This window comes from Macaca fascicularis, chromosome 2 (genome assembly GCF_037993035.2).
Source record: "Macaca fascicularis isolate 582-1 chromosome 2, T2T-MFA8v1.1".
In the NCBI taxonomy this organism is placed as follows: domain Eukaryota; kingdom Metazoa; phylum Chordata; class Mammalia; order Primates; family Cercopithecidae; genus Macaca; species Macaca fascicularis.
Window position 1 is genome coordinate 44994031 of NC_088376.1, and position 15005 is coordinate 45009035.

The following is a 15005-nucleotide window of genomic DNA, read 5'->3' on the forward strand; positions in this document are numbered from 1 at the left end:
AGCAATTCTCCTGCCTCAGCCTCCTGAGTAGCAGGGACTACAGGCATGTGCCACCATGCACGGCTAATATTTTGCATTTTTAGTAGAGACGGGGTTTCACCGTGTTGGCCAAGATGGTCTTGATCTCCTGACCTTGTGATCCGCCTGCCTCAGCCTCCCAAAGTGCTGGGATTACAGGCGTGAGCCACCGCGCCCAGCCAAGATTTTGATTTTTTAAAAAGTTAGTAAAACTTACAATGTACAAGTGCAAAATATACACGTACATATGTATGTGCATATGTGTGTGATGTATGTACCTCGACATTATTTCTCTTAATTCTCAATAGCTTATTTCCTCTAAGTAAAGAATGAGAATTTGCTGATATATTCCCCCCACTGGGAAATGGCTATTTTTGCTCATGATAAAGTAAAGCTAAGTCTTATATAAAAGTTCTATGATAAACCTGCCAACTCAGGTTCCACACAGTTCTAAGCAGAACTCAGCTGAATTCCATCAGCACAAGCCAAGCCAGCAGGGCCATACTCAGGATGCTCTGTTCCCTCATGGAATTCATGCTTGGTCAGAGCATAACTTCTCAGCCCTAAAATCTACCTTTCATCTTAGTTCTGTTCAGTGCTCAAATTTTAAGGTAAGAGAGTCGTAGATATATAAGTTTGGGTGTGGCAGGAGGAGAAAAATATTTGTAATTGCCATTAACTTTAAAAAATATATACCTGTAATCCATTAAAAGATGGAACAAAACAAACTCCTTCAGAATCCTCCAAACTTTTGGCCATTTTTTCAGTCTCAGCAGCATCTGTGAAAAGGTCTGCAAAAACAAACAAACAACAAAAAACCCTAAAACAAAATGAAGAGGTTGGAGAGGCACAAACAGAATTATATTACATGATAGTATTTACCTGCATCAACATTTATTATGAATATAATGTAAAAGACTGCTCACTTAAAAAGGTCAGCATAAAGACCATTCTGTTCTGGTACTATCTGAATTCTCATACTGCATAGGTTTACAGGCCCATAGAAGGGAAACAGGAGGTAGAAGGCCCTCTTAGACAGGCTCTGTATGCAGCAGGCCTTACTTTTTTTTTTTTTGAGTTGGAGTTTTGCTCTTGTTGCCCAGGCTGGAGTGCAGTGGCACAATCTCGGCTCACCACAACCTCCACCTCCCGGGTTCAAGTGATTCTCCTGCCTCAGCCTCCCGAGTAGCTAGGATTACAAGCATGCGCCACCACACCCAGCTAATTTTGTATTTTTAGTAGAGATGGGGTTTCCCCATGTTGCTGAGGCTGGTCTCAAACACCCGACCTCAGGTGATCCACCCGCCTTGGCCTCCCAAAGTGCTAGGATTACAGGCATGAGCCAGCACACCCGGCCACTTTTTTCTTTAAAGATATTTGGGCTGTTTAAAAAATCAATTCTATGTAGGATTTTTGGCATTAAAAAATTATTCTCTGAAAGATAAGAGCCATCCAAAGTTTCTGATGAAAGTATCATCTACTTGTAATATAATGCCCAAGAGAATTAACTGAAATACTCCATCTAATAAGTTAAATAAGGGGCCAGTAACAGATATATTAAAAGTCAATTTTTTAAAAACAAGCAAACAAAAAAAACAAGACTTAATTAATTTAGTAAACTTTAACTTAAGTATATTATATACAGACCAAAAAAATGCACAAATCCTAAGTGTATATAGCTAGATGAGTTTTCACAGTGTGAATACACCCAAGTAACTCACACCCAGGTCAAGACACAAACTTCTTTTGTTAAACATCATACTCGTGAGATTCACTTACACCGTTACATGTAGTTGTACTCCATTCATTCTCACCTCTATATAGTATTCCATTATGTGACTATAGACAATTTATCAATCTATTCTATTGGTGATATACATCTGGATAGTTCCTAGTGTTTGGCTAATAGAAATAGATCCCAATGAACATTCATGCACATTCTTTTTGGTGGACATATGTAAACATTTCTGTTTATTGACACGAAGGAATGGAATGGCCAGTTCTAAGGTCTTTACATTTAGAACCAGCTTTAACAGATACTGCCAAATAGTTTTTCAAAGTGGCTCTACCAGTTTAAGGCTCCTGCCTGCAGCACGAGAGTTCCAGTCTCCTATCTTCCTGCCAATAATTGGCATTGTCTATGTTTTTCAATTTAGCTATTTTGGTAGTATTACATGGTGGTTTGATTTTGGATTTCCCTGCTGACTAATAAATACCTTTTCACTGGCCATTTGGATATCCTTGTTTGTAAAATGACTTCTGAATGAGTATGTAGTACTGAACAGCATAGATCAGAAGAAAAGACTCAGTCATAATAAATATTGCTGGCTTTAGAGAGGCTTAAGTTGGTTCTATATCATTTTATGATTTGTTATACAACTAAATTAATACACTTAAATTCACTAAAGACATTTAAGGAGCACCTATATTAAAACTCAAGTTAATGAGGATCACTCAATAATAACTAAAAATTTTACTCAAAATGACAGTTATCAAATCCGTAAGTTTCATCCATTTGTTCAAAATGTCCAGATAATGCATCAAAATATCTCTAGCACTTCAAAAACTAATGTTAAAAACACTGGTTTTAAGCTGAGTATGGTGGCGTACCTGTAATCCCAGCTACTCAGGCGGCAAAGGCAGGAGGATCACTTGAGCCCAGGAGTTTGAATCTAGCCTGGGCAACACAGTGAGACTCCTATCTCTTTAAAAAAATTTGGTTTTAAAATCTATACTTTTTTAACGAATCATGTCCGAATGTTCAATTTTTACAAGACAAGATGTAGGAAAACATACTAGACAGTTGGTTTGAGGAAAGTTTTTGGTAACTGATAAAGAAACAGAAAACAAAGAGAGATTATCTTATTCACATTCTTCACTGTTTGTTTCATCCCTTGCTTGAAGAATTTCTCTAAATAATCTTCCACTTAAACTGTTGTCAAATAAGCTAATTGATAAAAAGTCTTTCAGAGTAAGCGTACTCCATTCTCTCTCTCCCACTGAATGCAACTAAGAATCTTGGAGGAATAAATGGAAAAGCCATCTGGGGACTCCCTGTTTTTATATTTTCTCTGATATTCCTGGCCTAGACTCAGAAATAGCCTGAAACTCAAGGACTCAGATCTGTACACTGAGTGCAAATATGAAGAGCTTCAATAGAAGCTCCTTTCTGGTCTGAGCAGTAGGAGACAAGGGTCTCTACAGGACAGAGTGGAGGGATTCTCATTTTTTGTTTTCTTTAGATTTTTTTCATTCTCTCAGGCAATCCTATGGTAGCAGCCATGGCAGCCCAGTAGCACAGGCACATAAAACTGCAAGCTAAGAGTATGGGGGGAATCCCTGTTGCTTGCTGCTTCCCGCGCCACCGCTCCCCTTGGTCTTGCCTGCCCCTGGCAATCCTGTGGCTGCAGTGACAGCAGACAGAGCAGCAGAGGCAACCAAAACTCGAAGACGAGAGGTTAACAAAATCCCTTTTGCTTTCCCTCTTTTTTTTCTTTCTTTTTTTCTTTTTTTTTTTTTTGAGACAGAGTTTCGCTCTTGTTGCCCAGGCTGGGGTGCAATGGTGTGATCCCAGCTCACCACCACCTCTGCCTCCTGGGTTCAAGTGATTCTCCTGCCTCAGCCTCCCAAGTAGCTGGGATTACAGGCATGCACTACCATGCCCAGCTAATTTTGTATTTTTAGTAAAGACAGGGTTTCTCCACGTTGCTCAGGCTAGTCTCCAACTCCCAACCTCAGGTGATCCGCCCATCTCAGCCTCCCAAAGTGCTGGGAGTACAGGCGTGAGCCCCCGCGCCCAGCCGTCTTTCTCTTACTTTGTTTCCTTTCTTTCCCTTCTTTCCTTCTCTCTCTCTCTGACCCCCTTTTTCTCCTTCTCTCATCCCTCTTGCCATGAGGCTAGGGAGGTAGTAGTAGTAGCAGGTGTTCAGTAGAGAAACTAAAGCACCAGCTTTCTAGCTAGAACACCAATATGGGGATCCCCTGAGAGTCAAAAGGTACCAGGGAGATTACTGAGAGAAAGGAGCTAAGGAAAAATTACCTTATAAAGGTTTTTAATGAACTCCTCATCTCACTCTTGAGCTGCACATGTAAAGATCTGACCCTAAACAACAAGCCTAAGGCTTTGAGAACTAATCTCCAGGCAAACCACCACCCAGACTGACCACTGGGTGGCACAAATGAGGGGCAGATTCAAATAGCACTGCAAAAGCACTGAAAACTGAACTGACACTGGAACCACAGCCCAAAATGTGCATTTCTTTAATTATCGTATGTGAACAGCACTTCATGATAGTCATTTGATCATAAAATACCTGTACTTCTGTCCTTTGCCCGTTTTTGTCATGTTATTAATTTTTCTGACATATGCTACAAATTGTTATTACCAATTTGTCTTTTAATTTTGTGTATGGCATATCTCTCTTTACCCACTAAAATTTTATATAGTTAAATCTATTATTCTTTTTCTTTATGGTTCCTGTCTTTAAGACGTAACCTTTTACCATTTTGATATCATAAAAATACTTTATATTTGCTTTTAATAGACATCATTTTATTTTAGTGTTTCATTTGAACAATCCATTTGCTCCCTACTAATCTGCAATCCTGTGGCATTCTTGAATTCTTTAGGTCTGGCCTGTGAAATCCATTTAAAAGACAACTTACCTAACTGTTGAGCCCATTTTATGGCAGTACCAGTGTCTCCTGCATTGCTTTCAGCTAAGCATACGACTTCTTGTCCAATCTTCCACCCAATTAATGGATAAAAGCCTTGCAAAGCAAACAATGAATGTAAGTCAAAGATATGCATAATTCATTATAGAGACTTCTACAATGTAATGATTTGGTTATCTCAAAAAACTGCAAAGTGCCTCTGAAGTTAGACTGTGTACGTTCAAACTCCAGCCCTCTTACATTTACTAGCTGTAGTCTTGCAAGTTTCTAATCTTTTAGCTGCAGTTTCCTTAACTATAGAATGGCCTACCTCAGAGAGCTATGAAATGAATAAACTGAATTAACACATAAAAAGAACTTAGCACAGTGCCTGGCATATAATATGAACAATAAATACTAGTATGTATTAGCTATAGGCATGTTTATGTCTCTAGAAACATGGCAATAAATATTTTAATTGAGAAATAAAAGGGTACTATGAGATTGGTTTGCTAGAGAACTATGCTATTGTATTTATCTGTGGTTTTCAAACAAGGCTCCTAAATAGAAACAATCTAATAGAATTATCAACATTTTCTAACTTCCATCTTTATTTATTGATATTTAATAAATAGGATAAATTGTAACTACTTACCTCCAATAGTCTGTTGAAGGCTATTTCCAGTGTTAACATCCAAAAATGTCCCAGTTCCCATGGTTAATTTCACATCACCTGTCTGGAAGCAGCACTCTCCAAACATGGCTGATTGCTGGTCAGCAACCTACCAAAAATGTTCAAATGTAAATCCATTGCCCTTAACAGTGGCCAATTTTATTATAGCCCATTGTCTCACTTATTGCACTCTCATGATTAAACATCTTCTTTTCTTTTTCCTTTTCCTTAAAATAAAAAAAAAAAAAAATCCCAAAGAGAATAGGGGGCAACAACCATAGAATGGGAGTCTCCCTAGGACTAATACTCTGCAGATAACTAACATGCCTCAGGAAATGTTTTTATTTTGTTTTTGTTGTTTTGTTTTTTAGAGACAGGGTCTTGCTCTGTCACCCAGGCTAGAGTGCAGTGAGATCATAGCTCACTGCAGCCTCAAACTTCTGGACTCATGTGATTCTCCTACCTCAGCCTCCCAAGTAGCTAGAACTACAAGGCAGCTAGGACTACAGGTGCACACCACCACACCCAGCTAATTCTTTTTCATTGAGAGGGAGTCTTGCTCTGTTGCCAGTCTGGTGTGCAGTGGCACGATCTCGGCTCACTACAACCTCCAGCTCCTGGGTTCAAGCAATTCTCCTGCCTCAGCCTCCCAAGTAACTGGGACTACAGATGCACGCCACCACGCCAAGCTAATTTTTGTATTTTTCGTAGAGAGACGGTTTCACCATGTTGGCCAGATGGTCTCGATCTCTTGATCTCGTGATCTGCCTGCCCCAGCCTCCCAAAGTGCTGGGATTGCAGGCGTGAGCCACCGTGCCTAGCCAATTCTTTTAAATTTTTTTTGTAGAGATGGGGTTTCACTATATTACCCAGGCTAGTCTCAAACTCCTGGCCTAAAGTGATCCTCTCAGATTGGTCTCCCAGAATGTTGGGATTACAATCGTGAGCCACCGTGCCCAGCCTGCCTTAGGAATTTTTAATGGGTAACCTACTTCAAGACTTTTAAGTACCTATGAATAATCTTAGAAATGAAGGTAAGAATAAAAATGATACCCCAAAAAAAAAACTAAGATTTTTTCATTTTCCACTTACATTTGTTTCATTCATTAGTCAAAATAACTAACCCTCACAAATCTATTTTATTAAACAATATAAAACATAGGTAAATGTTTTGATATAAATAGATGTAAGTAAAAACCATCTATTTCCCAACCTGCATTTTTGTTAAAATAAAAATTGTAACATTTTGTTAATATAGTCAAATGTAGATACACAAACAGCAACATTTTAAGGATCAAAACTCATCTAAAGGCTGGGCCTGGTGCCTCATGCCTATAATTCCAACACTTTGGGAGACCTGAGGTCAGAAGTTCGAGACCAGCCTGGCCAACATGGTGAAACCCCATCTCTAGGAAAAATACAAAAATTAGTTGAGCATGGTGGTGCACACCTATAGTCCTAGCTACTCAGGAGGCTGAGGCAGAAGAGTTGCTTGAACCCGAGAGGCGGAGGTCGCAGTGAGCCATTGGTGAGATCATGCCACTGCACTCCAGTCTGGGAGACAAGAGTAAAACTCCATCTCAACAACAACAACAACAACAACAACAACAACAACAACAGTTCATTTAAAGAACCCTCTGTCACTAATTGGTAATTCTTCCAGCCATACCTTAATCTAACCCTGGACCTATGCCTAGATTGAATAAGACCGATCCTCTCTAAATGATAACGAATTTGTAACTTGGAAATTAAATTCACTTTCCCTCAGTTGCTCCCCCAGCTACTATGGAGACTGCCCATCTTGCAACAGGTGGTCTATACCTCCTGCTTAAGCTGCCACAAGAAATCAAAGGCAATGTGAAAGGACTCTTAAAAATCAAAAACAGGTTTGGCACAGTGGCTCATACCTGTAGTCCGAGCACTTGGGGAGGCAAAGGCGACGGAAGGCCCCAGTCTAGGAGTTCGAGACCAGCTGGGGGAACACAGCAAAATCATATGTCTACCAAAAATACAAAAAATTAGCCAGGTGTTGTGGCACACACCTGTGGTCCCGGCTACTTGGAGGCTGGGGTGGAAGAATCACCTGAGCCCAGGAAGCCGAGGCTGCAGTGAGCCGTGATTATACCACTGCACTCCAGCCTGAGTGACACAGTGAGACTCTGTCTCAAAAAAAAAAAAAAATCAAAAATGGCAAATATTTCATTCTTCTACAAACTTATTTACTGGTAGATGCTGGCTAAGGACTTTATTAAATGTACATACAATTTTCTCTATTAGTTTAAGTTGCCCTAATTACTGTTTGTGGTTACACTTTATCAAACAGAACATAAATACTCGCTCCATCACTGTGTTTTGTACCAAATGTAAACTAAATACTACTCAGAATTTTAAAAATCTTTTAAAAAATTTAAATTTTCTGATAAACAATATACAGGCAAGTCAGAAAAGGTTATAAAGTACTTCCATGATAGAATACTGGCTCAATGGTCCCCTTCCCAAAAATATAGCAGATACTCTAGTCATATCCAGGCACCTTTAACTTAAAAAGAAAAAAAAATACTTTAATCTTTACTCTGCCAAAGACATTCTGTTTCCCTTAAAGCCAGTCCCAATTATTCATACATATTACTTTAGTTTATACTATACAAAGGGAATCCCTCAAGTTTCCTACTTACCAAGGCAACTATTGGTATAGGCACACCAAATATCTCTTCATCCACTGATCCAAAATTGTGGCTTCAAATAAAATTCATTAAAAAGTTAGTTTATATTAGTTTTAAAACTCAGCGAATTGTTTTTTTGCATAAGCCAAAAAGTTACATAACGAACACACAAGTCCTTCAAACATGTAATAAAATGCTTTTCCCCACAAAACAAAATGAATTCAAGAACCATTGTGCTGGTTACCATGTCTGATGTTTATTATTACCTTGTGTCCCTCACGGGAGGTAGGAGAGAAAGTGGTATCGAAATTAGAGAGGTAATTATCCCACTCCAACACATCTGAGGAGAAAAACATACCATCAGAATATGCATATTTACATATATCAAACCTCTAAACATATATCAAAAAATCATGTTGTACATGATATATTTGTCAATTAAAAATAAACTAATTTAAAAAATTTAAATCTATCTATATTACACAAAAATGTATGATTCAAAAAGAAGAAGAAAAAATTTTACCTTATATGGGTCAAAAAGTCCAGTTGTACTAGCATTTGAAAAATCTGTGGCATATACAGAACCTAAATTTAAATAGGAAAAATACATTTATTATCAGATAGTATAAATCAACACCTATCCATAGTGTATAATATAGACCTTTGTCTACCCTCAAATTCATTCCAAAATGTGTATTTTCTTTCTTTCTTTCTTTCTTTTTTTTTTTGAGATAGAGTTTCACTTGTTGCCCAGGCTGGAATGCAATGGTACGATCTCAGCTCACCACAACCTCTGCCTCCCAGGTTCAAGTGATTCTCCTGCCTTAGCCTCCCGAGTAGCTGGGATTAGAGGCATGTGCCACCACGCCCGGCTAATTTTATATTTTTTAGTAGAGATGGGGTTTCTCCATGTTGGTCAGGCTGGTCTCAAACTCCCAACCTCAAGTGATCCGCCCGCCTTGGTCTCCCAAAGTACTGGGATTACAGGCGTGAGCCACCGCACCCGGCCCAAAATGTGTATTTTCAATGTGAAGTCTCCAAAAGCAATTTCCCACTTAATTTTTATAAACTTTTATAGTTGTGCAAAAGTACTTACATACATGTTGTCACTTTATGATCCCCCAGTTTAAAGATAACAAAGAGGCTCAAAGATGTTAATGTCACCCATAGTTATACCCACTAGCAAAATGGCAGATTTATGACTGAACTTGTCTTATTATTCTTGAAATTAAGACTGTTCCCGGCCGGGCGCGGTGGCCCAAGCCTGTAATCCCAGCACTTTGGGAGGCCGAGAAGGGCGGATCACGAGGTCAGAAGATCGAGACCATCCTGGCTAACAGGGTGAAACCCCGTCTCTACTAAAAAATACAAAAAACTAGCCGGGCGAGGTGGCGGGAGCCTGTAGTCCCAGCTACTCGGGAGGCTAAGGCAGGAGAATGGCGTAAACTCAGGAGGCGGAGCTGGCAGTGAGCTGAGATCGAGCCACCGCACTCTAGCCTGGGCAACAGAGCGAGACTCCGTCTCAAAAAAAAACAAAAAACAAAAAACTGTTCCCCAGTCTTATATTGAAGTTTCATCACAATTTATTTAAAAATTGTCCTCCTCTTATAATAAATCTAGAATAAGTCTAGCTTTACTAGAACATGTTGTTATTAGAATATCAAAGAGCAGTACGTCTGGAGTACAGGAAGGGGGGAAAAAAAAAGTAACTTCTGGCCAGGTGTGGTGGTTTATGCCTGCAATCCCAGCACTTTGGGAGGCTAAGGCAGATGGACTGCTTGAGTCCAGGAGTTCAAGACCAGCCTGGGCAACATGGCAAAACCCTGTCTCTACTAAAAATGCAAAAAATTATCCAGGCATGGTGGCACATACCAATAGTCCCAGCTACTCAGGGGGCTGAAGCGGGAGGATCGCCTGAGCCCCGGAAGCTGAGCTGCAATGAGCCATAATTACACCATTGCACTCCAGCCTGGTTGACAGAGCGAGACCCTAGCTCAAAAAAAAAAAAAAAGCAACTTCTACTTTTTTCAGGCAAATCATTTCTCCTGATCAAATTTCAGTTACTTAAAATAGATCTTCCAGGTCTTACCTTTTGTGAGCTTATACAACAACCAGGTATCAACAGTTCCGAAGCAGCAATTTTCTTCTTCAACTGCCTTTTGCACCTTGAAAACACAACAGCACAAAATCGATTCAAAAAGGCCAAATTACTAAGTGCATGATTAAATGCAGATCAGTGATACAATATAAACCCATTTTTATAAAAATTAATATATACACAGAAAAAATTTCTAGAACATATTCCAAATGGTTCTAAGTGATTATTATATAGGGAATGAGATCTAGCCGGGGGAGAGAGGGAAGATTTTCATTTTCTATATAATATTTCTGAAAGGTTTTAGTTTTATACCAAGCATGTGTTAGTTACTTTTGTGTTTTTGTTTCTTTTTTTTAAAAAAAGCATATACATTTTTAGTTTAAACATACACTAGTTGGCTGGGTGCGGTGGCTCACACCTGTAATCCCAGTACTTTGGGAGGCTGAGGCAGGAGGATCACCTAACGTCAGGAGTTCGAGACCAGCCTGGCCAACATGGTGAAACCCCATCTCTACTAAAAATGCAAAAACTGGCTGGGCACGGTGGCTTACACCTGTAATCCCAGCACTTTGGGAGGCCGAGGTGGGCAGATCACGAGGTCAGGAGATGGAGACCATTCTGGCTAACATGGTGAAACCCCATCTCTACTAAAAAATACAAAAAAAAAAAATTAGCTGGGCATGGTGGCGGGCACCTATAGTCCCAGCTACTTGGGAGGCTGAGGCAGGAGAATGGTGTGAACCTGGGAGGTGGAGCCTGCAGTGAGATGAGATCACATGACTGCACTCCAGCCTGGGCGACAGAGCGAGACTCCGTCTCAAAAAAAAAAAAAAAAAAGCCCAAAGCTGGGATGGTATACTACGGCCCACAGGCCAAATCCAGCCTATTCTCTGTTTTTGTATAGCAAATTAAAAATGGTTTTCATAATTTTTAATGGTTAAAAAGACAAAAGGAGAATATTTTGTGACACATGAAAATTATATGAAACTCAAATTTCAGTGTCCATAAATAAAGTCTTATTGGAACACAGCTATGCTCATTTGTTGCCTATGGCTGCTTTCATGGCAGAGTGGTTGTGACAAAAACCTTATGCCCCTCAAAGCCTAAAATATTACTAACAGGACAATTCTTGGCATAAAGCATGCCAAGGGAAACAGAGGTGTCAACACCTCTTTAAACTATAATAGCTAGCAGAGAAACTGAAATGCCTATTAGGGTGTTATTAACAAACTGAAAAACAATTTCTTGAAAAAAAGTTTATCACCTCTATAACTCTTATGTGTCCTTCAAGACCAGCATTTCCTGGCTTTGTCCAAGCCTGGCCCACTCCCACACTCCTTCTAACTCAGTCTGTAGCATCCTATGGATAGCTTCCATTTAGCCATTATCTCACACCATTACTGTCTCTCTACTAGACCCTTAGCTCTTTAAGGGCAGGGACAAGATTGCATTTATATTCATAATCCCAACACGTAGGAGGGTTCCCAGCAAATGGCAGATGTTCCCAAAAATACTTAAGTAAGTAAATAACTGAAATAAAAAGAAAAGCAAATGAAAACATTTAAAGATAAATTATACTTTAATAGTAGAAAGGATCAGTAAAATGAAAACAAATGACATGAGTTCCAAAAACAAGGTCATTTATAGGTTATTTATAATACAAGTACTTTAATATTCCATTCAAGAGTTATGCCACTTAAATATGGAGTGCTTTAAAGTAATATTATATTTCAAACTCTTGTTAAATTTAGAAATTTTTATTCTAAAATTTGTTCCAGATATAATTTTTTTAATAGCCAAAAGTTAACCTGTATTTCAGTGAGTAGCACAATGCGTGACAGGTGTTCAATTCATCCATCTATTAAAAAAATATTTATGAGCCAGGGTCTCTGATAGGTGCTAGGCCCCTAGGAGGCTAGGGTAACACAGAGTAGACATTGGGGCTTCCTAAGGTAGGAGGACCAAGGTCAACCTCCCTCACATTGGCTAATGACTGCAAATGGCTCTACCCTAAGAGCAGGAGTAAACTAGAAGGACAGGCTCTCATAGGAACTACAAGTCAGATTTGAATCATCTCAATTATTAAGTTGGATTGAGATAATCCTGTTAACTGGAAGAATGGAAGAAACAAACATAAATCGTTATCTAGAGCAAGACAGCATTATGTTAAGGCTCTCAAATTCTACACACAATTTTACAAATATAATGTCAAGATCACATATATACACATATACACAAATAAGTAACCAGACATATGAAGAAACAATAACATGGAAGAAAAACAAAAACAGGAAAAAAAGACAGTCCATGGGAGCTACAGATGTTGGAATTCACAGTCATGGACTTTAAAATAAACATGCTAATTATATGGGAAAAAATATAAATTATAGAACTAAAAAATTAGGAACTTAATGGGTTTTAATAGCACATTAGAAACAATTGAAGAGTGAATAAGAGAATTGGAAGATAGGTTGGAATAGGCTGGGTAGAATGAAGCAAGGAAAGACAAAAGGATAGAAAGTATGTAAGACAGGGTTAGATATACAGGGGATTGAGAAGGTCTAAACTTAAAAATGTACAAGAAGGGACTCCGATTTCCTGTTTGATAGGTAAAGAGCTTGGAAGTCATTACTTATATCCTCACACACACACAAAAAAAGTAAACTGAAAATCAACAACTCTCCTTAGATCCACAGAGAGTTGAGGTCTTAGGGCAATGGCCCATATTTGGGCTTTGAGAAAAAAAGAAGATAAGGAGAATGGAGCAGAAATTACATGTGAAGAGATAACAGCTGAGAATTTTTCAAAATCAACAAAGACCTCAAGCAACAAATTCAAAAAGCCCTACAAACCACAAGTAGCTTGCATAAAACACACTAAACCTAGATAATAAGCGCAGAAAATGTGTTTGATAAATTCAGTACCCACTCATAATAAAAAGTGTCAGCAAGCTTAGGAAAGAAAGAGAACTTCCTTAATTTGATAAAGTACAAAGGATAGCACCCCAAAACCTAATTCATCTAAGTAAAAAAATGTTGAAAGCCTTTGGTCCAAGATCAGAAACAAGAAACAGAATTAATGATCGCTCCTTCTAATCAACATATCCTGGAGGCCCTTGCCAATGAAAAAGAAAAATAGTGTTAAACCAGTAGAAAAAAAATCTAGTCATTTGCAAAAGACATAACTGTACACACAGAAACATCCCTTGCAAAAAAAGCTATTAGATAAGTTACTAGAATAACTAAGTGAATTCAGCAGTATTACTGGATTAAAGATCAATTCATAAAAAGTAACTATATTTCTAAAGACCAGCCAAAAAGAAGTATAAATAAATTTTATATTTTTTGAGACAGAGTCTGGCACTCTCGCCCAGGCTGGAGTGCAGTGGTGCGGTCTCAGCTCACTGCAACCTCCACCTCCTGGGTTCAAATGATTCTTCTGCCTCAGCCTCCTGAGTAGCTGAGACTACAGGTGTGCGCCACCAGGCTCGGCTGATTTTTGTATTTTTAGTAGAGACAGGGTTTCACCATATTGGCCAGACTGGTCTTGAACTCCTGACCTCGTGATCTGCCCACCTCGGCCTCCCAAAGTGCTGGGATTACAGGTATGAGCCACTGCGCCCAGCAAGAAGTATAATAATTTAAAGGACTAGTTAAAATAGCTACAAAAGATATCAATTGCCTAACAATAAGTCTACACATTAAAAAAAAAATTTAAGTGGGGCTAGGTGCGATGGCGCACACCTATAGCCCAGCACTTTGGGAGGTCAAGGTAGCAGGATCACTTGAGCTCAAGAGTTTGAGGACAGCCTGGGAAACATAGCGACACTCTGTCTCTATTATAAGTGAAAAAATTTGGCTGGGCTCTGTGTCTCACACCTGTAATCCCAGTACTTTGGGAGGCCGAGGCAGGTGGATCACTTGAAGTCAGAAGTTCAAGACCAGCCTGGCCAATATGGTGAAACCCCATCTCTACTAAAAATACAAAAATTAGCCACCTATAATCCCAGCTACTTGGAAGGCTGAGGCAGGAGAATCACTTGAACCCAGGAAGCAGGGTTTGCAGTGAGCCGAGATGATGCCAAGGCATTCAACCTGGGTGACAGAGTGAGTCTCTGTCTCTAAATAAATAAATAAATAAACAAATAGTGAAAACATTAGCCAGGCATAGTGGCACATGCCTGTAGTCCCAGTTACTCAGGAGGCTGGGGCAGGAAGCTCACTTGAGCCCATGAGTTTTGAGGCTGTAATGAGACACGATCATGCCACTGCACCCCAGCCTGGGTGACAGAGCAAGAATCTGTCTCTAAACAAACAAAAATTTTTTTAATGGGAAAAGATCTGAACAGACACCTCACCCAAGATATACCAATGGTAAATAAGCACATGAAAATATGCTCTGTATTACATGTCATTAGGGAATTGTAAACAATGAATATTACTACACACCTATTGAAACAATAAGATACTACTACACACCTATTAAAATGGCTAAAATCCAAAGCACTGACAACAGCAAATGTTGGCAAGGATATGAAGCAAGAGGAACTCTCCAACTGTTGGCAGGAATGCAAAATGACACAGCTACTTTGGAGGATAGAGCTTGATAGTTTCTTACAAAACTAAATGCAGTCATACCATATGATCCAACAATCATACACCTATTTACTCAAACGAGTTCAAGATTTATGTCCAAATAAAAACCTGCACACAAAAGTGTATAGCAGTTTTATTCATAATTGCCAAAAGCTGGAAGCAACCAAGATGTTTTTCAATAGGTAACTGGATAGGCCGGGCACGGTGGCTCATGCTTGTAATTCCAGCAGTTTGGGAGGCCGAAGCAGGTGGATCACTTAAGGTCGGGAGTTCGAGAGCAGCCTGGCCAACACGATGAAACCCCG

The 15005-nt window shown here is 39.2% G+C and overlaps 1 protein-coding gene across 4 annotated transcripts in view; it reads right to left on the bottom strand.

Annotated features, from left to right (window-relative positions):
• GK5 (glycerol kinase 5) overlaps positions 1 to 15005 on the bottom strand; it is a 69285-nt gene that overhangs the window by 16137 nt on the left and 38143 nt on the right. For 3 of the 4 annotated variants that reach the window (XM_065540057.2, XM_005545985.5, XM_074031214.1), the window contains 7 exons: positions 10097 to 10172; positions 8531 to 8592; positions 8274 to 8347; positions 8020 to 8080; positions 5327 to 5453; positions 4684 to 4788; positions 715 to 809 (listed from right to left, as the gene is read on the bottom strand). In XM_065540057.2, the coding sequence (XP_065396129.1) occupies positions 715 to 809; positions 4684 to 4788; positions 5327 to 5453; positions 8020 to 8080; positions 8274 to 8347; positions 8531 to 8592; positions 10097 to 10172 (600 nt within the window). Of the gene's footprint in view, positions 1 to 714; positions 810 to 4683; positions 4789 to 5326; positions 5454 to 7251; positions 7884 to 8019; positions 8081 to 8273; positions 8348 to 8530; positions 8593 to 10096; positions 10173 to 15005 lie in introns of all 4 variants that reach the window. The other variant, XR_012430767.1, reaches the window with a different exon arrangement.